Genomic DNA, 25,189 nt, shown 5'->3' on the forward strand with positions numbered 1-25,189 from the left:
GAAATAGAAGAGTGTGTGTGCGTGCACACTTGTGTGTGTGTGCGCCCCTTGGCAGGCAGTAGAGGCACAGAGGAAGAGAGGAGTGTCTCTTTGCCGTGCAGTGGCAGTACCAGGCTGCAAAAACAGAGAAATGAGAGGGGGGAAGAAGAGCAAAGAGGGGTTGGGGAAGCTGCTCGATGGGAGTTGCTTGGATGGTAGAGAAAGCAGACAGAGGCAGTAGTAGGGGACATGAAGTGGTAGGGGACATCTTGCCTTCTTGCAGAAACCCCAATTTTGCGCTGCTTGAGACAACCATCTTACCTATACAATACTCATGGAAGGACTGCCCCCGAGTCCTGGTCCCATTACATTACAGTATTCATGATGTTTTCAACAGAGAAAATTGACAATATACAGAATCTGAAATGAAGAATGGAAAAGGGAAACCAAATGGATTCTGAGTGCACAATATCCAGTACTGATGGATATTGTGCTATCAGTGTAGATCTCATTAAGTTTATAAACAAAGGAAACAATATATGAATAATGACAATTATGTCCTAGCTTCTCAAAAATCAAAAGAAAGTTTGGATGTATACAAAAGAATGTAATGTGATAAATAATAACGATTAAAGTCTGAAAAGTATAAAGTTCTTAGGAATATGTTTAGGAAAATATTCTTTTAAATAATTGTATGCAAAATAAACAAAACATATAAAGTAACTTCCAGATTAAATTAAAACTCATTAAAAGCTTTAATTAAAAAGAAGTTGTGATAAATATATTAAAAGGTTGACAAACATCTCTGTAACAGTTAGATATGTTATTAAAAGGTTTTATTATTAACATTTTGAAGAAAAATATATAATGTATATTATAAGCAATATTAACAAAAAGATTCAAATAAAGGATGGAATTTTAAAAAAATACTCAGATTCACCATGAACATTTCTTTTTTATTCGAATCTCCTTGTGTAGTTTATAGTTTAGGAGCCAGTTGCAACAATGGCTTGTTAACTTTATTTAGCAAATGTACAATTACTACAGTTTTCTAATTGTGGTTTAAAAAAAGGGGGGGGTGTTACACAATAGAAGTTCTTTTCCTATTCCCAAATTAATTACTTTGAAATATCTCTCAGATTACATCAGTTTCTTACTCACAGTCATGTTGTAAGATGGCATCTATTGTATATCATTAGTGATGCATTAAATTAGTTGTTTACATTATAAAGTCTAAACACAGGAGAATCTTTTGTGTGGGGTCTTCAAAGATTCCTTGTCTAATAAAGCCTCCCAAAAGAAGTAAAGTTGTCTTTTTTATTTAGCTAATGCACCACTGGAGAACCTAAAAATGAGTAATCTTGCTGCCATCTATGTCTGAAAGTAGTGGAATATAAGAAGGTGTTCACACGTGGAATTTATTTATATGTATTATTTTACTTATTTTATATTGCTTTTAACAACAAAGCATGCTCTGACAGAACATTTTAGGGATTGAGGTGTAGGAGTTTTAACACACATATGTTTATGCTTGCAAAAGATAACATCTGAGTAAAAGGAAAAGAGGCCAGGTCTGAGTTTAATTTATCCTAGGCTACAAATCTAAGAAGAACTTAAGCACACTGAATGATACTGAATTCACTGCAGCCCCATCAGCTTAGCTGCTTTTGCCTTTTAGCACTGTAACAATCACTTTTCTAGTTAGTGCCAATGACTTTTAATTCTATTAATCAAGTACAACATTTTATCTCCTTTAGAACGAGTATCTCAGCATGCAGTAACAGTTATTAGGGCAACATTTTATAAGCAGCACATGCTCTAGGACTTTACAGCCCACCCTCACCCCCACTTCCTACTACTCTGTGCACGCTATGCAAAGCCACTCTTGGAAATCAAGGGATTTTCCAGAGCATGGATAACTTACTCTCTCCAGCCGTTGTTGGACTACAACTCCCATAATCCCTGATCACTGACCACTGTGGCTGAGGATGATGGGAACTGTAGTTCAAAAACAAACATTGTGCTCTAGAGCATCATCCAAATGTGGTGTGGGTGGCTGACGCCAAAAAAGGGTAAATTTCTTTCTGTGCATATGGAAGTAACTTCTTTGAGCACAGTGTTTAAGTCATGGTTTTCCCCCACTTGTGTGTGAAGGCAATTTTTACCGATACTACATATATTTGCATATATTAATATGTATATTGTGCATTTATATTGGCATGCATCTCTCTCTCGCTCAGCATATATTAGTAGGTGGTGATACATCAGAAAGTAGTATCATCTGTGTTCTCAACTTCTTACAATACAGATATGCAAATCAAGGCATTGTGTGAGCCAAAATTACCCTGAAGAAAAACCATAGCTTAGATATGAAAGTCTGACAGTTTCTTTGTTTGATCAGGAAAGACAGTTTCCCCCCAGTAAGATTCACCAGTCAGTTTATATTGGGAATAACATTTTGTTGTCCACCTTATTTCATCCTTACAGTAATCAAGTGATGTCGTTCATTATTACTTCCATCTTACAGGCCTTATACAGTACCATCTGATGCACAACTGTTCTGAGGTGCTTCTCTTCCAAGAAGGAAGAACCGACCACATGAAAAAGCTAGCAAAAAACACATTAAGTCATTGAACCAGTTCATAAATGCAAAACAGATGCTATATTTTCCACCCAAGCAATCTTTCTCCTAATAACATAAGAACAGCACTGCTGGATTAGGCCCAAGGCCCATCTAGTCCAGCATCCTGTTTCACACAGTGGCCCACCAGATGCCGCAACATAGATTTGTATAAGGACATTATAATATCAGCATTTTTATTTTTAATCCCCTTCCTAATGATTCCTAGCATGGAATTATCCTTTTTCACAGTTGTCGCACACTGAGTTGACACTTTCAATGAGCTTTCCACCTGTATGAGATAGCATGAAGAAATCACGATCTCAATGAGACTGTACATATAGTCAATCTGTAGCTATTTCTACATTCACAGTGGCACTTTTTGTAGTTGCAACAATATCAGACATGGCTGCAGATGTTTACCATATACATATATTAAAAATCATGTGGAGAACATAACAGCTGGTTTGCATGTTTGGGATAGGGATGTGCACGGAACTGGCTTTCCCGGTTTGAATCGAATCTGGACCGGGAATGATTTACAAGTAAAGGGAATTCCCTGAAGTTAATACTGGGAGAGGGGCATGCAAATGGCCTCCACGCACGCACAGCGGCCCAAACCACGCTGAAGCCTGCCTGGCCTGTTATTTGGGAGGCCAGCCGGGGGGGAGGCTTGGAGGAACTCCTGCCCCCACCTTATTTTTACATGTAATATTACCTTTTCAAATCCCCACCCCCCAGAATGAACTTTAGGGAATTCCTATCACTTGTAAAGGGGAATCTTCACCAGGTTCATTAGAACATAAGATCATAAGAGCAGCCCTGCTAGATCAGGCCCAAGGCCCATCTAGTCCAGCATCCTGTTTCACACAGTGGCCCACCAGATGCCACGGGAAAGCCCACAAGCAGGAGTTGAGGGCATGCCCTTTCTCCTGCTGTTACTCCCCTGCAACTGGTATTCAGAGGCATCCTGCCTCTGAGGCTGGAGGTGGCCTATAACCCTCCAGGTAGTAGCCATTGATAGATAGCTGTTGATAGCCATGAAGTTATCCAAACCCCTCTTAAAGCCATCCAGGTTGTTGGCTGTCACCACATCTTGTGGCAGAGAATTACGCAAATTAATTATGCGTTGTGTGAAAAAGTACTTCTGTTCGTTCACTCTAAATTTCCTGGCAATTAATTTCATGGGATGACCCATGGTTCTAGTGTTATGTCAGAAGGAGAAAAATTTCTCTCAATCCAATTTCTCTACACCATGCATGATTTTATAGACTTCTATAATGTCTCCACAAAGTCATCTTTTTTCTAAACTAAATAGCCGCAGCTGTTGTAGCCTCATAAGGAAGGTGCTCTAGACCAATGATTCTCAATGTTGGGTCTCCAGATGTTATTGGACTTCAACTCCCACAATCTTCACCCAAAGGCCACTGGGGCTGGGGATTATGGGAGTTGGTCCAATAACATCTGGGGATCCAACATTGAGAATTCGTGCTCCAGACCCATGATCATCTTGGTTGCCCTCTTCTGCACCTTTTCCAGTTCTACAATGTCCTTCTTCAGATGTGGTGACCAGAATTGTACACAGTACTCCAAGTGTGGCCACACCATAGTTTTGTATAAGGGCATGATAATATTAGCAGTTTTATTTTCAACCCCCTTCCTAATGATCCCTAGCATGGAATTGGCCTTTTACACAGCTGCCGCACATTAAGTCGACACTTTCAACGAGCTGTCCACCACGACCCCAAGAACCCTCTCCTGGTCAGTCACTGACAGCTCAGATTCCATCACCGTATACGTGAAGTTTGTTCACATTCAAAAGGGTTCCCTTTTACAAGGCTTGCAGGTTGGCTCTTCAAGTTGGGCCCAGCTCAACTTGAACTCGGATCAGCTTCACTTTTTATGGGACAAGTCCGGCGCAAGAGCGAGTACTCGAGCCCAGCTCGATTGGAGTCAGCACGCACACTGCTAGTGTGAGACAGCCCACTGTCATAAATAAAATCATAAAAATAAATGGAGGTTTGAGCCCAAAATTTACCCGTTTCTGAGGGAATTGTAAGAAGGACATAAGAATATGTAAAAAATTTAAAAAGCAGGCGAGCAACATGTCTTTCCATGTATCCCACAGAAAAGAAGCAACTATGAGTCAATCTAAGTACAATATAAACATTTTTAAACAAATAAATGGGTGACAATGTTGTTATTAATGGACGGATAAGGATTTTGTACACTATGACATTTCTTGAAATTTCAGATTTTTGTATCACTTTCAGTTGCACAATGAGAAATCATAGTTGCCTTCAGGCATTCATATGTTTAAATAAATGTATTTACCCATTTTTTGTTATGTTTTCCATAATATATGAGCCAGTGCACTCAGAGAACTTGTGGAATTTCTGGATTCAGGTTCTAAGCGCTAGTGTTGAATACTTGCTCAGACACAGGGTATGATTTTGAGTTTGCAGTCTTACTATGACTAAAGATCCAGAGCTGCATGTGAATGTATGTATCCATGTGTTCAGCAGAGGTTTTCAAATATTTTCTTTAAACAACAGCATTGCCCCTATATAGCATGGGAGGGCCAAAAGACCTGCCCTGCTGGATCAGACCAATGAACCATCTAGTACAGTTTTCCACAACAGCCAACTAGATGGAAGTCCACAAAGTGCACAGACAGGGCACGAAGGTAACGGTTCTTCCGTGCTGTTACCCACCAGCAGCTGGAACTGAGTGGCTTACAACCTCTGTACCGGGAAGCTCCATTTGTTGTATTTGTATTTAGCTACTGTGGCAACCATTTATAAATCTGTACTCAATCCATTTGTTCCTGTATGAAGTTCATGACCTAAGGTCATCTAAAGAGGTCCTTGCTGGACTCCCGGGCCTGCCGAGGTCAGGTAAATTGGAAACAAGCATTTTATGGCATTCCCCCTCTGCTGATAGTCCTGGTTGCAACGGTTATGAATTTCAAATGCCAGCTTTTTAACTCAGTGTATTTTCATTGTATAGGCTTCTGGTTTTAGAGGTTCAAAGTATTAGAGTTTTAGTTAGGCTGTCTTTATCAGCAGCAGTGACTCTTTTTGTACTATTGCTTAGTTTTGTTCTCTTGTTTCAATTTGTTATTGATATTTATTGTTTCCTGTGTACTGCTTCTTAGCGATTTACAAGAAGCTAATTTCCCCACCTTAAGCCAAAAGCATAGCTGGAGCATATAGCCAGCAGTCCAGGGCAGTTTGGATAACAATCCTTCCATTGACCATTTGCTCAGAATCCTCCTGATGGCTTTTAGGTGACAGTTTAAAAAAAATAAATCTGTCTTTAATGCAGGCTTCCAACAGAGTTTAGGGTCCCTTGAATATCTTTTCTGATACCAGTTTTGAACGTGTGTTTAATCTTTTAACTTTAAATTTGATTCTGTTGCTGTTACTGTCTATTCTTCTTATTAAAAATGTTTATATACCACTTTTTAAAAAAATTCAAAGCAGTTTACATAGCAAGATGTATGAGAAAATGATTCTGTGTCTCAAAAGAGTTCACGATTTAGAAAGAAACACAAGGGACGTCACCAGCAGACATTGGGGAGACATTGTGCTGCGCTGCCTAGGGACAGTTGCTCTCCTCTTGCTCTGTATAATACAAGTTGCCTACCTGCCAGTGCCAACATGTCCCTATTTCCCCATTCACCTGAATGGGAAAATAGGGACATGTTGGCAGGTATGACGATTTTGCTTTAAAAGGTACATTTTTGCTTGGCTACTAGAACATGCTTGTTTTCTAGGGTTTTTGTTAAACTATTTTAATAGTTTTTCTTTATATTGTTATGCATTTTAATCACATTGTTAACTGCCTTGAAAACTGAGATAGAGAGTGGGATATAAATATTTTTATTAATCAATTAATTAAGTCACATGCAGCCTGGGAAGCAGTTCCTTGTTAGTAGAGAGAAAAGATGTCAAGCTGCCTGTCAGTTTTATAATTTAATTTTTTTCCTGGAAGCTCTCACAATAGGCAGGGCAGCCAACTCAAAACAACAACAACCAAGATTAAGGACGGGTATAATGTATTAATGGCTAGAATGGTGACTGCATTTGATAATACAAAATTATGTGAGAGCAAGGAGTTGGACTCTGGAGAAGCTTTGTTTAGAGGGGCCTGGGCTGGAAGGGGAGCAGATGGCTTTAAGCCACCTGCCTGCTTCCCCCACAGTGAGGCCACTCCATCCCCAGTTTAATTTTAAACATCAGCCTAAATTATGATGCTCTAAATTATGTTGGCAGGAACAATCTCCTAGCAACTTCTTCACTGGCCAGGTATTAGTAACAGTGGAACAAATTGTGCTCCAGCCACCCTCCCCCTCTGCAATCTCAGTTCTTCCTGTAGGTCAACATGTCAAGGAAAGGAGGACACATGGTAAGCTTCTCTGTTTTCTTTCAGGGATGTTTCCTAGTTCAGTGGAATCCCTTGTTACTCCAAAAGGACAGGTGCCTTCTGTTTCTGAGAATATAATTGGTGTTTGGGGTTTATAATAACTGGGGGGAATAACTGCTGTTCCTGCTAGAACGTTTGCATCCTTGTGCAACTGAGCAGCAGGCCTGGTAGGGAATGATTCTGAGACCCTAGTCAATATCATAATCATGGTTGTTAAGAAGTGGCAAAATCATGGACTGTTCTACCTGCCCACACGTCTGCTAAGGATGAAGTGGGTGGGTTAGTGTAATCTACACTGCTGATTGTATAGTGCCAGTTACTCTGGGTTAAGCAGCAGACAATGTATGTATATGGCATTACCTTCAGCAAAGGCAATACATGCTAATTATAAGTTCCCACAAGTAAATGTATAACTGATATAATCCAAACAGGACAATAGAAAATACAGGATGAGTACCGACTATGTATGTACCTTATCTGTTGAGATTTTTTTTTTTAAAGGTTAAAAATGAAGTCAAAAATTGGAGTAAGAAAAGTCTGAGGCACACCTGTTTGTAAAGCTGAAATCACTTTGCAGAGAAGCAGCAATAGTCATACATGAAGAGAGAGGGGGGTGTTTCTTGCATGTAGTCGGTTTGTCTTAACTTTCAGGTACCAGCTAGAATAAGTAATCAACTAGTCCAGAGATCTTCTCTTTTTTTCAAGCAGAGGCCACTTTGCAGGGGAAAGCAACATTTTAATGCAGGAGCCATTTGTACTATGCTAACTTCTGCATAGCACATGATTTTTTCTGTGCTGGGAGAACTCTTTAAAAGAGAGACTGAGCCGTCTCTCAAGAGCTTTGGGAGGAAAGCACTGGAAGGGTCACACTTCCCAGCACGCTGTGCATGTCTTCAAAAATGGAGTATGGGCTCAAGAAGGCTCCATTTCCCTTAAAGGAGCCCCCTGGCACTGAGTAAAGTAAAACAATGCATGGTGGAAATGGCTGTCTCCACATGGTGCTGGGGGACTGGGCAGAGCAATCAGCTTTGGCTGCCCAATAAATAATTAGCCAAGGAGCCGTACTTTGGGTTGATAGGGGCCACTCTTACAATGAAGAACCCTGAACTAGTCATTTGTTTTGATACCACTTGAGTTTGATTATATATATCCCTTTCTATTTAACAAATGGCAAGCTGTACTTATGGGAAAGATTTCCATGCATACACTATTCTCCGTGCTACAGTATTCACCAGAGGAACAGTAAACTATCATACCTTAAAGAGGTCTCTAGATGTACAAACTAGCCTCAACAGGGGGAAGCCTGAGAAATCTGCTGTTCCAACCAGGGTCACCAGATCCAAACTCAGAAATAAGGGACAGGCTAATAAAGTTACAAAATAAGGCATGTACATTATGTTCCACCAGGTTATGATGAAATACATAAATTGTAGTATGCAGAATAGAAATGTGATGGAATCAGATATATTCATTTTCAATAAAGAATATTTGGAAGCCTTAATTCAAAGGTATGCAATGTTATGGAAGAGCTTACCAAATATCAGAGTCCAGGATTTGTTTTCAGTACAAAAACTAAGTATCAGAATGGAACACAACAGATACTCTTGTTTTGGTCATGTACCCCAAGTAAGAGTACTTCATATCAGAAGCTATGGCATCCATTAAATAGGCTTGGTGTGTGCTGTCTTTACGAATTAACCACTGAATGAAAGCTGCAGTTGGGACAGACAACCAAATATCCTGGTTTGACTTTTCAGTCCCCAGGACAGTATACTTCTTGGTTACCTGGCAAGTGGTAAAGGATTTTAACACACATCAGATGCAGATTTCTGGCTAAGTATTCATAGATATGGGCAAGCTGGTCATCAGTGAGCAATGATTTTTAGGGAATGGTTTTTATTAACACACATATCAAACAGTAGTAAGGGCTCATCTGATTATTTCCAACCTTTGCAGAAAAATATTTCAGAAAGTAAAATGAAAATGCAAAGATGTATTGGGCAGACTGGATGAATTGCTTCCAGAAAGGGCTAGGGATGTGCATGGAACCAGTTTGGCTGGTTGGGTTCAAATCTGGACCGGATTCGAACTGATCCGGCCGAACTGGGTCTGATCCTGTTCAGCCATCAAACCGGGCTGAACCAGTTCATGGTCCGATTTGGGGATATACTTGTACAGGGGATTTTGGCAAGGGGCATTCCCTATCGTAAGGGTGGGAGTGAGAGAAAGGGTACTTAGTACCTTGATTTTTCCAGCAGGGGCAGAGGCAGGCACAGCAGTGGAGGCTCCTCCAACCCCACCACCCACTGACCTCCTAAAGAGCAGCCCAGGCCGGCTGTGGCCCATTTGGGCCTCTGCTTATGCGCAGAGGCCACAAAAAAGTGTGGAGGCCTGAACCGGGCCACAGCTGACCCAGACTGCTCTTTGGAAGGCCAGCAAGGGATTTGAAGGAGCTGCCATCACCTCCGCCATCCTCCAATGGAAAAATCAAGGTACTAAGTACCCTTTTTTCTCCCCCCCCCCATCCTTACTATAGGGAATGTCCCTATACTTGTAAAGGGGAATCCTTGCCTGATTCCCCTTTACAATTATATCCCCAGACCGGTTCTTTTAGAACCAAGGCTGGTTCAGTTTGAACTTGGACCAGCTACCCCTTTTTGGGGGGGGGGGTCAGTCCAGCCTGCATGGTGACACAAATGGCCTCTGCACATATGTGCTGGCTTGGGCTGCTCTTTGGGAGGTCAGTGGGGGGTTTGGTGGAGCCACCACTGCTGCCCCGTGCCAGAAAAATTAACACAATAAGTACTCTTTCTCCCCCAACACCTTACTATAGGGAATGCCTCTCACCGTATTCCCCTTTACAAGTATATCCCCATACCTTTTAGAACCGGTTTTTAAGAACTAGGGCTCGTTTGGTTTGAACTCGGACCAGCATCCCGCTTTTGGAGGCCAGGCCAGTTTCAACTTGGACCGGATGAACTGGGCTGGTTCAATTCGAACCACGGTTCGAATCGAGCTGGCTCGCACATCTCTAGAAAGGGCTGAGTCCTCTTTTTGGGGGTGGGTGTTTTCTTGTGCTTCAGCGTTGTCAAGTGCTAGTTATTGCAGGACTGACTGCACATGATGATTACAAATCTATTACAAAAGGGTTGACTTTTCCCACAAGATACTAGATGGATCTGGTATGGACAGAATGGTTGCATAATGCATGGATTAAGCAGTCTTGTTTGTCCTAGGTAACCCATGACGTGGGCCATGCAAGTTCACTGAGTGACAAGTGAGGAAACTGGATGACAAACAGCATATTTGCAAGAAAACTATTATTTATTATGTTGCAAATGCACAAACTACTGTTATGAATGCAAAATGATCAAGGAAATGCTATGTACATTTCTGTGGGTATAACAGGTTTATATACTATTTGTATGATTAGTTTGACAATTGAGCAACGTCATTAAACAAGACAAAAAACTGGTCCTCAAGTGATCTGTGACCAGATCAGTTAAGAGTTTTAACTTCTCTACACACATACATACGTGTATGCATGGGAGGAGGGAGTGCTGGAAATAAGAGCAATGTGTATGCATAAGAGGAGAGCTGACAGCAGTGAATTCAGTGCACAGAGCAGTACACGGGGAAGGAAGGGTGTAGAGAGGAACAGAATTGTTCCCTAAATTTTCTACTGAGTCTCTTAATCCTTCATTCTCTTAACTCTTCAAGAAGCAAGAGTGAAAAACAATGTGATTGCTGAATTTTTTAAAAACAGGACAATCTTATTTACTTATTTATTGAACATAAGAATACAAGAACACAAGAATAGCCCTGCTAGATCAGGCACAAGGCCTATCTAGTCCAGCATTCTGTTTCACACAGTGGCCCACCAGACAGTGGCCTCTGACAAGCCCACAGGCAAAAGATGAGGGCATGTCCTCTCTCTTGCTTGCTTCCCTGCAACTGGCTTTAGAGGCATCTTGCCTCTTAGACTGGAGGTGGCCCACAGCCACCATTGATAGACCTGCCCTCCGTGAATTTGTCTTTTAAAGCCATCCAAGGTAGAGGCCATCACCACATCCCATGGCAGAGAATTCCATAGATTAATTATGTGCTGTGTAGGAAAGTACTTCCTTTTGTCGTTCCTATATTTCCTGGCCCTCACTTTCATGGGATGACCCCTGGTTCTCAGTTTCATGAGATGACTTCTGGTTCTCCCTCCCTGTGAGAGAGGGAGAAAAATTTATCTCTTTCCACTCTCTCTATACCATGCACAATTTTATACACTTCTATCATGTCTCCCTGTAGTGGCCTATTTTCCATACTAAAAAGCCCCAGAAGTTGTAGCCTTGCCTCATAACGAAGGAGCTCCAAGCCACTGGTCATCTTGGTTGCCCTCCTCTGTACCTGTTCCAGTTCTACAATGTCCTACTAAAGATATGGTAACCAGAACTGTACACAGTACTCCAAATGTGGCCACACCATAGATTTGTATAAGGGCATTATAATATTAGCATTTTTATTTTCAATGCTCTTCCTAATGATCCCTAGCATAGAATTTACCCTTTTCACAGCTGCTGCACACTGAGTCAACACTTTGAACAAGCTGTCAACCACTTTAAACAAGCTGTCCACCCAAGATCTCTCTCCTGGTCAGTCACTGACAGCTCAGACCCCATCAGGGTATATATTAATTTGTGGTTTTTTGCCCCAATATGCATCAGTTTACACTTGCTTACACTGAACCGCATTTGCCATTTTGTCACCCATTGGAGAGATCCTTTTGGAGCTCCTTATAATATGCTTTGGATTTCACTACCCAAATTTGGTCACTTCATTGCTTATCCCAAAATCTAAATCATTTATAAACAAGCTCAAGAGCACTGGTCCCAGTACAGATCCCTGAGGGACCCCAGTTCTTACTTTCCTACATTCTCACATTAACCTGTCCCCTTATTCTATGACCGCTACGTTTACTCAAGAGCCTTTGGCGGGGAACTTTGTCAAAAGCCTTTTTGGAAGTCCAAGTATACTAGGTAGACTGGATCACCTTTATTCACATGCCCCAATGAGCTACTCTCAAAGAACTCCCAGAGGTTAGTGAGGTAAGACATGCCCTTACAGAAGCCATGCTGGTTCTCTTTCAGTAAGGCCTGTTCAAGTTTCAACAATTTTGTCCTTAGGTATGTTTTCCATCAATTTACCCAACACAGAAGTTAAGCTAACCAGCCTGTAGTTTCCTAGATTCCCCCTGGGTCCCTTTTAAAAAAATCAGATTTAAATTAGCTATTTTCCAGTCCTCTGGTATAGAGTTTGATTGTAGGGACAAGTTATGTATTTTTGCTAGGAGAACAGCAATTTCACATTTGAGTTTCTTCAGAATTCTTGGGTGGATGTCATCTGGCCCTGGCGATTTAATTTTTAGTTTTTCAAGATTAGCTCTCATAATCTCAAATTGGCTAAGATCTTCAGCCTCCAAATCAGAGTAGGTCAGTTCCAGAGTGGATATATGGTCAGTATCCTCCCCCATGAAGACAGATGCTAAGAACCAATTCAGCTTCTCTGCAATCTCATCATTCTTAACAATCCTTTCCACGTCCTCATCATCTAAGGGTACAACTGCCTCGCTGGCAAGAGGGAGGCGGTGTCTAGAAATTTGGCCGCTCGGTCAATAGCTGTTCGAGAATTTGCCCAGCCTATGTGAGGGTAATTGAAGTCACCCATTATTATAGCTCTGTTTCTCTTTGACGCCCCTCTGATTTGCTTCTCCAACTCCAGGTCACTGTCAGCATTTTCATCCAGCACAACCCTTGTAACACAGTCCCTAGTAAATTTATATACCACCCAAAACCTATGTCTTGGGGTGGTTTACAACAACAAAAAGCACCAATCAAATCAAAATCAAAACATTAAAATCATTCAAAATTGAACACAATGTTAAAATCTGGAAGTCTAATTAAAAATCTTGACACTAGTTCTCATATTACTCCTTGATGTTTGTTTTTAAAGACCCATCTCAGCACAACCACATCACGCTGGATCTCTCTAGTCTTTGAATTATTATAAAGTTATTGCTAGATAATCTTATATTCCCAGCTCTTTTGTGCCAGTCTCGATGGCTCTTGCGGGGCAAAATAGCTTACCAGCTGCATCGCGAGAAAGTAATAGAACACTCTGGCCCCTCACTGCCCCATGGTGCAACTGTCCTTGTTCAAGATACCTAAGGCATGGGAGGAGGCGCTCAGGTGCAGAAACACTGCTATAGGCTGCTAATTCTCTCATGACAACACTAGGAGCCCTGGGCCCAATTCTTCGAGTTCCCAAACAGAAATACTGCTTTACAATACTAGTCAGCAAATATACAATAATTCTACATGTCATATTTTCTTAGGCTCTAAAAACAACTGGTCTAACAACTTTTTTATTTTAGTACCTGTTGAGTATCTTTCACAAGGTAGACATGTCTCACCTTCAGCTTCCATAATGCAAAGTGCTCCACTGAAACTGCAAACTGCTAACTTTGATAACAATAAGTTATGTAAAATACTGATGCAGTTGCTATAAGAATGTTAGGAAGAGGAAAATGGACAGCTGAAGAATAAAACAAGATGGCTGTGATAGTTCTCCTGTTTAGTGTGCACAGATGCTTAAACATGTTGTTTAAGCAGTCCTCTCCATTAGAAAGAGCAGCAGAGAAGGGGGAGGGTAGAGCCTTGTGCTGCACTGGACTGCTGGAAGATGGAACCTAAGCAATCAAAGCCTTGGCATGGTCTATTATATTAAAGCAACATGCCTCTGAATACCAGTTGCTGGAGAGCAACAACAGAGGAAGAGCTGATGCCCTGATGCCCTACCTCTAGGACTTCCTAGAGGCATCTCCTCGGCCTGTGTGGGAAACAGGATTCTTGAATTCATGAGTGTTTGATCTAGCAGTGCTCTTTTAATGTTCTTATGATGAAATAGTTTTTGAAAATAGTTCCCAGCCAGAAATCTGAATATAATAAGATTTAAGAACTGCTGATCTAAGGCGCCATTGCAGTATAACATTTGTAGTTTCCAGTGCAAAGGAACACAAAGCAGGTATCATGGAAGTCCGAATAAAGCATTCCTTGTCTGTTTTGAAGAACATGAAACACGTGGCCCAGCAGGACTCTTAGATTTACTATGAATACATTTCAAAACCCCTATATTGTGGATGTCTTTGTGCGAACTAAGAGATATGACATTCATGGGCTTAACTAGATGTTATGAGATATAGAGAGCTGTTACCTGTCTTTTCCTCCTCCTCCTGTTTAATATCTAGGTAAATACAACATATGACATTGTCCTACCTTTACCTCAGATCATTGACTGATGGCCGCAAGGGTGAAGCAATGAATATATTAGTCACACATTGTGTTTACCTAGGCATTATGATGAGGGAGGAAGAGACATACAGCAGTAGCAGCTTGGTTTCTCTCATACTGTCTAGTTAAGCCCTTTGGTTTACATTCTAATTGCATCTAGGATATTATTAATAATGTATTTGCATGGAAGAAGAATTAAAATTTACACCCACGGATGGTTTTGCACAATGTGTGCCAGAGAAAGCTCCAGCTGTTGCCAAGGAAGAGCAAAGCCCTGTCATGTATTTCCTACGTATGAAGTAACGCAGAAATTAAGTCAATATGAAACAGAAGACAAAGAATAACAGGAGGATGGGTGTATTATGTTTTCTATATATGAATACCAGGAACACGGCAGACAAGCAGAAATAACATGTTCTAACCTATTAGGCATATGTAAAGCCATACTGGATGACTAGCATAACAGAAACACTGATTGAAGGCCAAATTTTGCATGGTGAAAGGTGAGATTTGTCAAACCTATTTATAATTTCTGTAGCTTACAATTTGACAGTCAAAATCGTGATTGAGAAATCCCTTAGTGATATAACAAGCACTAAAAATTTGCTTTGTATTTCATGTACATATTTTAGTATTATTAAAGACTAAACATTATGATGTGTTTCCTGTTCTGAGGGAAAACACGCAGCCAAGTGCCACTAGAGGCCTTAAGAAGTTATTCAATTAAGAAAAGGATCTAAAATGCAATTACTATCACTTAGGATGACTTTACATATCCTGAAGAGTGAAAATGTCCTGTCAATGTCCTGTAGCAGTGAAAAATGGCAAGATGAATATTAATAATAGGAAATGAATTAACAACAAAACAGCAAGAACCATAATCCCATATAATTCAAGAGTCCAGCAGAATTTAGAATATTGGGTGCAGTTTTAAAACACATCTCAAAAAGATATTAGAAAAGGTACAGAAATGATCAAGCAGCTGAACTTCCATATGGAGGAAAGGCTAAAGAGGTTGGGGCTTGCAAATAGAAAAAAAGCTTGACTAAAGGAAGCCATGGAAGAAGCTTATTATAATGATGGAGAATGTGGAGAGACTTTCCTTTCATCATATCAGGACTAGGGAACCTTATGCACTTGGGAGCAAGTTCCGGGCTGAGAAAAGGACAACGCATAATGAACAATTTACAAAAATTCATGGCCACAAGATATGGCAATATTTGTAGATGTGATGCCATTCAAAAGTATGATACATTAATAGCTGATGCCAACAGCTATGATTCATGATAGCTGATTAACAGAAACTCCATGTTCAGAGGAGGTATATCTGATTAGCAGATGCTGGGCACACAAAAAACCATAATACGACTATTATTGTGAGTCCGAAGACTGTGACATTGTGTGTAGGTAGGGAATGGGTTGAAAATAACATTTGAGCATTTAACCCACATGGGCCAGAAGCATATTTTGCAAATGAAATCTTGTTCAGGGAATATAACAAGAGTCCCCAGGCCAAATGTTATAAAGCAATTATGAAAACCTCTTTTAAAAGATTAGCTTCTAAAATATATATCATATCAAGTATTAATCCCACTGTCCATTGAGATCATCAGGAGAGGTCCATCTGCAGTTGCCACCAGCTCATCTGGTGGCTACTCTTCTCCGCTGCTGCCCCAAAGCTTTAGAATGCACTCCCTGCTGAAATAAGAGCCTCCCCATTTCTGATAACTTTAAAAAAGTCTTTAAAGGTGTGTCTGTTCACCCAGGCTTTTAATTAAATACTGTTTTAATAGTTTTAACATTGTTTTAAAATTTGAAATTGTTGTAATGTTTTAACTGTTTCTGTTGTCATTTATTTTGTTTTCTTGTAAACCGCCCAGAGACGTAAGTTTTGGGAGGTATAAAAATTTGTTAAGTGAAAATTATAATAAATTATATATATATATATAAAACTTTAATACAATCCACGTGCTTTTAGAGTAAAAATGCTAGCAGACTACTCATGCTTCTCTGGTATTTGAAGGAAAGTAATTTTGGCTTATTATGTGTTGTAAGGGATGATAATCTAAATAATCACAATTGCCTCACCCTCAAATAACTTATTTCATTCATAACTTAGATGTAGACCACAGGTACAATTGTGACTGGGTATGATGGTGGTTGTAGTCCAACTACAGCTGGCCTCAGGCTGACCATCCCTGGTGCATACTTGAGCATGAAGATGCCTAAAAGACCAGTCCAAGACATTTGGACATAAATACAATTTCAAGCATTGCACAAATATATTATTAAACTAAAAGAAGCACTATAAGATTATTTTTACCTGATCATGGCTGGTTTCAGTGGAGCTTCCAATACCATGGAAAGTCATCGGCACAGGAGACAGTGTCAAACAGGTCATGCATTCTTTGCCATTTTGTCTGTCACTGTAGTTTACCTGTAACAGAAGATGTGGTAAACTCAAAGCTATCCAAGTGTAATTCTAAAAACAAAATACAGACTGTTCAGTCCACTCCCACCCTTGCGGTTTCCAATATGAAGACACTTGTTTGTAACAGAACCAGATCCCTGCTATTTACAGAGTGGAAATGGACTGGTACAGAAATGTTACTTGTTAAGAGGAGCTTAATTAGTGAAAGAAATAATTCATTATGCATCACTACTACTCACTCTTACCTCAGTTCCCTGAGGCATCCCTGGTTGAGGAAGACTGCCATTTCTGGACACACACACACACACACACACACACACACACACACACACACACTTTCAGAAGCAGAGTGAACAAAGGGGGAAAACGTTACTGCTTTAGGATTTTTTGTGGGGAGTGCGGGGGGAACCATCAATAAAACCAAAATTCTTGAAATTTTCTCAGACTTATTTCTACAATTTCAGCACAGTAAAACAGGAATAAGGGGCTATCACTCTTCCTCTGTACTGTTTTCCATAATCAAATGTGTAATTTGTACAGCACCCCGTCTGGAGCAGCAAGGGATATGGCTTATGAAGACTAATGGAGAAGTTAAAATTGGCTGTGGTCAGGGGGTGTAGCTTGTGGATTTCATTAAGGAGTCCCTTAGTCCCGCCCCCCCATAATCTGAGCACTGCTCCAGTGGAAAAATAGATGCAAAATCCCACCCTGATATGGGACCCTATCATTCTAACTTACAAAGATAGAAAGATCAGTACAAATCAGCCAACCACATGCTACAAGGGAAAGAAACAAATCTAGCTGATCTAATCTGAAGGAAAACTGTAACTTCTCCACAGTGCATTGCCAACCAGACTTTTAATGCCAAGAACGAAGATCACTGAGTGTTCACCATATTTGGTTGCAGCAATTTGGTTGGCAGCTATTTTTCCAATGAATCACTTTGACCGAGCTGTGGGTGTTCAATGGCCCAAACCTATTACCTCCAATCCTACAACTGGCCTGCCAGAAAGTCAAGTTACTGCCCTCTACTAACAAAACTGATTTCAGAACCTCAAGGAAGCTGAAGCATGATTCTTACTCAACTGCTTGTAGATGGGATCTATGGTATGTCTATGGTATAAATGTATAACCATAATGATCAGTTTTTCACTCAATAAAGTCTTCTGGTCTCTTCCACATACTCTCCCCCATCAGATGCAGATCAAGTAAGCCCTCTAAATTGTTTGTGGCTCTTTGCCATAAAAACCATAATACTTAACTTAGAAACTAGAAAACGAATGCTTCTTGTATACAGTGGCTTCACTCTGAATAATCAGAAAAGATCCAAAGGCACTTGACTCCCAGATCTAAACAGAAATTCTTTATTTATCAAGAATTACTGTTATTACAAAAACATTTCAGGAACTCAGAAGAGTGATATGCTGTAGCTGTTTAACAGACCCTAGCGTTTAACAGTTTGCTTCAACAGGCTTTTAAGTACATTTTTATTTGTTCCATTTTTCCAGTTATCGTATGCAGGAAAATAGTGTGCTTTGTGACTCACTGGAAGCCATTTCCCCATCTGGATTTATCAGTGTGCAATATTTGTGAAGGCTCTTTCAACTATGAAAAACATTATTATATTTTCTCTTATTCAGATTTTTAGAAGAAACTTTAGCACTATTTTGTACCTCATTTTTATATTGTTCTCTAACTTGTAGTACTGAAACCTCTCAACACTGAGAGGTTTCTGTTGTTATCAAACACAATAAAGTGAAGTTAGTAGAGCAAGTTGGCTGAATATTCTACAAGACCATAAATAAAGGAAAAGCTACAGCACACAATTGTTACATAGTTGTCACAGAAGATTTAAACAAGGTGCCATACAGCAAAGACCGGGGGGTGGGGGGGACGTTGTCTCTCCCATGTTTCAAACCATATGTGGTTATTCCTCGGGAGCACCTAAATCTCTGATTATTTTTGCAATTTAATACTGAATGCCTTTGAACTCTGCTGTGAATCTTGCCTCCTTACTGAAATTCTTTGTCCCCCTCCATCTCTCAGAGATGTGAAATGGTGCCCCTGGAATCCAGATGCCATCCTTCAAGATAGCGTTTCTGATGTAGGGATATTGGACTTTTCAGCTACCCAAACTGCATTATACTGTTGCTGGAAAAACATGAATCTTCCTACAGGATCTACATTCACAGCACTTTCAGTTGTTGTTAGAATGCAAATGTGTCAGTAGTTAGAGCTAGACACCATCACTAACAAACACCATAGGCCCAGGGCAGAATCCATACTAAGCTAGTCATAACTAAGTGCCACTGAAATTAATGGGACTTAAATTAATCATGACTAATTTGTCCCATTTATTTCAACAGTGTTTAGTCATGTCTAACTTAGTCTGGATCCTGCCCATTCATCCAGAGTAGCACTTGCACAACTGTGCTAGCATGAGTCACTTTCTCTGCCCCTTCCTCCCTGCTGCAGTCTCCTGATTCTACAAAGGGGGGGGGAGTCCAAAAAGGGAAGGATTGTAGCTTAGTAGCAGATCATAAGCTTTCCACGAGGGAGATCGAATCCCTGGGATCTCCAGATAGGGCTGGGAGAAAACTCCAGCCTGAAATCCTGGATGGAGGGCTGCAGCCAGTCAGTATAGACAGAGCTAGATGAACCAATGGTCTGACACGGTTTAAAACAGTTTCCTATGTAATATATGTAAGATATTCCCTCTGCTCATGGTACCTGGTAATTCCCCCATATCCCTCCACCCAGTCTCTCATCCCTTTAGGATGGCTTTTTGGGAAGATTAGACAGCTTCTGTAAGTAGGTGGGAAAGAGTAGGTGGGAAAGAGGTACCTTGTGTTAGCACTTCTTGTGCAAGTGACTTTGGATGCTACCCATTAATTTTCACAACCATAGCCAGGCCAATTCCTGAAGGTTTTGTAGCTTCTTGTTTATTTTTTACTCTACGCTTCCTCCAAGGAACTCAGAGTGGTGTACAAAGCTCTTCAAGCCCTTTTATCCTTTCTGCAACTCTGCGAGGTAAGTTAGGTTAAGAAATAGTGACACGCTGAAGGCCATCCAGGAGAATGCATGGCCAAGGGGGGATTTGAACATGGATCTCCCTGTCCTAGTCCAATACTCTAACTGTAGTGGTTACACTCCTCAGTCCTAGCCCTACACTCTTAACTATGTTTTGTTTAGGTCTTTGAGGCTGAGGACTGATGCCCATAGATTCTATCAGTAGAGAAGCATGATGTTGCTCACACGCTCCTTCTCTTTTCTATTTTTTAAACTAAGAAAGTACACTTCCTTACTTCAGTGCCAAAAACCACAGCTCTGGTGAATTTTAATGTAAAAAATATAATGAACAGTCTATTGTCCCTTCAGTGGGGTTCTCTTTTCATTACATGTGGTCAAGATATCACAATACTCCCGCTGGGATCAGGCAATATCTAGTGTGTGCACAGGCTTACAAGACAAGTCCATTTTTCAAATGATAAAGATAAACCTTCAGCTGATTCATAACACCCATATGATCCTTTCACTGATGGTACTTCCGTTTAGCAGGACTCTACATCTTTTTTATTACATTTCTATATTATTTAATTAGAGTGTGAAATCAGAGCTACTGGAGGCTAAAAAAGATTCTAGTGACAGCTTTATAGGGCCAGTCTTTGAGAGACATTAATCAGCCATTATTACAATACTTGGGGCACAATATTTCCCTACATGGAAGAATCCCTGCAGGGCACAAAAGACCCCTTGCCCCACTCCCCCACTCCTACCGCATGTGCAGTCAAGGCCATCATTCATTCATATTCATATATATATATATATATATATATATATATATATATATATATAAAAATCTAAGGCATACCCATGGCTAATCCTGTGTGTGGCAGCTCTCGCGAGAGTTCGCAAACAGAAGCACCGTGGTGATTGGGCAGTGGAAATTCCATATGCAGATAGGGCGGAGGAGCCTGTGAGAGCAGAAGCACCATGGTGATTGGGTGGTGGGGATTCCATATGCAGATAGGGAGGAGGAGCCTGTGATGGTTAAGGTCAGTTGGAATGCAACTGTTACTGATCAGAAGATGTTCTTGATTGTAAAGGAGAGGAATCTACATATATAAAAGGACAGTGGACAGGGCTCTGCAAAGAGAGGGGCTGTGAGGAAAGAAACAGTCCCTTCCGGAGAAGGAGGCTGCTGTTGTGTGATTTAGATGAGGAAACAAGATATGTTAACTCAGGAAGTGGGGGGGGAGAGGGGGAAGAAAGACAGAGGGGTAGAGTGAGTGAAGGAGAGAGAAAAAGAAGGAGAAGAGAGAAAGAAGGAAGGGCCCGATCCTGTCAGCAGCCTGAGGGAAACAAGTGGCCATGGTGGCGGCGGCAGCAAGGAAGGGCCCAGGCAACCACTGATGCTGTTTGGGGCTACCGAGGCTATTGGTGGAGGAAGGCAAACAGGCAAGGGATGGGCCCAGACCTGTCAGCAGCCTGAGGGGAACAAGTGGCCATGGTGGTGGCGGTAGCGAGGAAGGGCCCGGTTAACCGCTGCTGCTGCTCCTGTGGGAAGAAGCAGGAGTGGGGTGAAGGTGTGGAGGTCTCTGGGGATGCAGCTTGGCCAATAGGTGCCACAATGCTATAGCCATGACTAAGAGGAGTGAGGGGGGTGGAGTAAAGGGATGGAGGAGTGACCAAGGGGGTGAAGGGGATGGGAGCAATGGGATGGAGGAGGTGCAGGAGTGCGGCTCAGGTGAGGGTGGAGAGATATCTGAGGTGAGTTGCGCTGTGGCAGGGAGTGAGGGGAGCAATCAAGTACTAGCGTGCAGATGCTCTGCATGGGTCAAGCTAATTATAATGAATGTGACGCCTGTGTGCAACTCCTGTATCCCCAGATCCATCCCTTTCCCTGCTGCTCAGTCAAGTAGGTCAAGTTCTGTCTTTGGTCAATAAATGCAAGTTTCCATTATCTTTAATGGCCTGACATACTGACTGCCTGATCAGCAGGGGGTGGGGATGACAGGACTCTCTATGGGAATCACTCTGAATGTGGGCACAGCGTCTGAAGGAACAGATCACGACTTTGAATTTTTGTGCTTTATATATTTTAATTGTGATGTTCAGTATTAAAATTTGTACACCACCTAGAGATGTACATATCAGGCAGTATAAAAATATGGTAGGTAGGTAGGTAGATAGATAGATAGATAGATAGATAGATAGATAGATAGATAGATAGATAGATAGATAGATAGATAGAATAAAGGTTTTCTCTCTGTGTAAAAAGTTTGCTAGATCAGTGCACCATGATGGGAAGAACACTTATACCATATTTCAGATGTTACAAATATATAACCTCTGTACATGCTTCTATTTAAACACTAACCTCTGTACAGATAACTATACTGCATGAAGTGGCACTGAGATCCATGTAGAATATACATCCACATCTATTATAAAAATGCCTATGATACATGTAGAGGTTAGGGCTTGTTTCTTTTTATGATGTAGCACCCCCAGTCCATTCTGTTGACTACCAGTGATGCATTAGGACCTACCTGATCATGTGCCACAAACCCCTTAAAGAGCATTCTCTCTTATTTTTTTCATCTCTGTGAGGAATAATTTTTTTTCTGGGTGGCAGTATCAAGGCAGTGTGCGTGCACGTGCATTCAGAGTGGGACTTTCCTGATTCCACCTGAGCGGGATCTAAAATTAACGGAGCGGACATCAAAAAAAGTGTGAGCATGTGCACATGACTTGGAGGGAACAATGCCCTTAAAAAGTAATTAACTGCTAATAGTTTTTAGCTAAGATTCTGCCTACTGGCTAACACCCTGACTGACAAAGCACATAGGTAATGAGGGACTGTGGGGATGTGCCTGGGGCTCATACACAACTTGCCTAGTCTCTCAATACAAGTGCACTGACCTCAGGCATGTGTTTCCTCTTAAAGATCACTTCCAGAGTGAAGAACAGGGACACTTCACCCTCTTGCGTAACAAAACACTTGTAGAGGGACTGACGGATGTGCATGAGCGCCAGTAACATTCCCAGAGTCCCTCATTATCCATGTGCAGCCTGGGTGTCTGCCCTCTTTCCTAAGCTGAAACCAAACTATGTTGTACAATGGCATTAATCCATTCTGTTACTTGGGGGTACCTCTGGGAGTCTCCTTCAAGAGTGTGCTAAAAGTGAAAATTGTTCTTGAGGCAATGTTTGATTACTTGAAATGCAAATAGAAAGTCCCTAACTTTAAGAAGTCTGATAGACAGCTGTTGCCATGTTTGTCCCAAAACAAAAAAATAGCAAGGCAATGTGTCTTAATTGGTCAGTTTTAAGTGGCAGAGACATATGTAAACTTTTGAAATCTGAACACAAATGGTTTTTCCATTCTGCCAAGAGTTCTGTGAAATGGAAAGCAGGTCTGAGAACTGGCAGTGGAAAGCAGGCAAGTGTTCTGAAATTTATTAAGTCTTCATCCTTAAAATTAAAGCTTGAAACAAAACTTGGCATTTAAAAGACTTTACTTTCCTCCTTGTATTTCAGAGTGGTTAAGTAACATCCATCTTCACAATGATTTAGACAGGCACATGCTTTTCATAGAGAAATGTCAAAGTGACATGCCCAAGTGTTACTCAGTGAGCGACAGTGATGGGTGTACACCTTTGGCACGTAGCTCTAAGATATAAAGGAGGAAAATTCAATATGATACCGAGACCTTTTTAAAAAACAAACTTTTCCTTCTACCCTTATATAAATCTTGGAATCAAGCAATCCATAAAAGAACCTCTAGATGTAGATTTTTTACTACAAAATAGTCTGCAAAAAAGGGACCATATGCAGATGACTGCAGATCTCAGCAGTTAATCACAAAAACCTTACCACAACTGATAAAGTTTCAAAGAAACAAGCCAGTCTGATTGAAAATAGGGACTGTGTGTTTGAATCAACATGTGTGCTTAATTTTACACATCAGAATGTGTGTAACTGCTAGATACTGGATCCCGAAATTCCTGTGTCTAATGGCCAATCTCACTCAGACCACCTGGCCCTACCGATTTTTTTTAAGTTGTCCTGCCCCCTCAGACACACATGTGCACAGCTGTGCAAGCCAACTGCTTCCTGCTGTGGTTCCCAAGCATGTCACCCACTTTCTTCTACATTTCTCAGCAATTTTGCTCTCAAAAGGCTGCTTTGCCCTCTGCTACACTTGGCTCTGGGATCACTGGCCGACATCCTGACTACTGAAGCAGCTACGCTTCAAGCAGCTGCAGGGGCGCAGTGACAGCCTGCACAGTGCTCCATTGCAATCCAAATTATTAGGCAACTGTGCAAGAGCATTAATATTCCAGGGCATTGTTCCATACCCTGGACGCACTTTGTCGAAGTAAAAACACATCTCAGCTTTAAGGGGCGTGTTTCTGTTTCTACAGAGCACTTCCGGAATGCAGGAGAGCCCCCTGAAATATTAGTGGACTGGCACTCTTGCATAATTGTGCTCATAATCCAGAACACAATGGAGCAGCATGCAGGCTCTCACCGCGTTCCCACAGCTGCTTGAAGCATGGACACTTCCGTTGTTAGGATGCCAGGCACTGTCTCCTCTCTCTATTTAAGTAGCTCCCAACTACTTTCATGCCCCTCTTCCGTATTTGCTCCTTGTTGTTTCTGAGCTGTAGAAACCCACTGGCAAAGGCAGCACTGGGAAAGAGAAAATCCTACCGTTGTTAGGCAGCTGCCCCAGAAGCCCTGATGGTGCGCCTAGTCTTGCTGTGGAAAGACAATTCACACTCTGGAAGCTAAGAATAAGATTTGTAGGTGAAGGGGTTTGGCCATTACTGTTCTTAGGAAGCAGCCATTTATTATTTACTGCTGGTGGCTGTAAATAATTAAAATTTATGCACTCTATTGGAAAATGCATTAGCCTTCCATTAACCAGATACCTATGCGATTAAGCAAAAACTAGTTATGTGAAGAAATTTTCCCACACCACAGCTTAGCTGTTCACAGTTTGAAAACACATTTCTGTCTGGTTAAATGCTTTCTTCCTTTAACATTTATTAGCTTAAAAAAATTATTTTAAAAGTCATGGTTGACAGTGGAGTTCATGTATCCAACCCCTGAACATACCCTGTATGATTCAAAGCATCAGCAGGAGTTTCAGAAGGCTAGACAGAAATAAACTAGTAATAAAATGCCCCTGTGTCCTTCAATGCACAAATCTCAACAACTGACAGGCTCCATTGCATTTGCTACAAAAAAGAAAGGAGGGGAGGGCTCTTTAAAATGTGTCTCATATTTGAAGACTCAGAAAAGCTTTCCTCTAGTTACCAGACTTTATTTAGTCATTCCATGGTGTAGATTTAAGTCAGGACAAGGATGGTCCAAACACAGAAG

The 25,189-nt window shown here is 41.1% G+C and overlaps 1 protein-coding gene across 3 annotated transcripts in view; it reads right to left on the reverse strand.

Moving 5' to 3' along the window:
- STAU2 (staufen double-stranded RNA binding protein 2) overlaps nt 1–25,189 on the reverse strand; it is a 229,865-nt gene that overhangs the window by 72,705 nt on the left and 131,971 nt on the right. For all 3 annotated transcript variants that reach the window (XM_053244517.1, XM_053244520.1, XM_053244519.1), the window contains exon 13: nt 16,688–16,801. In XM_053244517.1, the coding sequence (XP_053100492.1) occupies nt 16,688–16,801 (114 nt within the window). The remainder of the gene's footprint in view (nt 1–16,687; nt 16,802–25,189) is intronic.

The sequence above is a fragment of the Hemicordylus capensis genome, chromosome 4 (genome assembly GCF_027244095.1).
Source record: "Hemicordylus capensis ecotype Gifberg chromosome 4, rHemCap1.1.pri, whole genome shotgun sequence".
Classification (NCBI taxonomy): Eukaryota; Metazoa; Chordata; class Lepidosauria; order Squamata; family Cordylidae; genus Hemicordylus; species Hemicordylus capensis.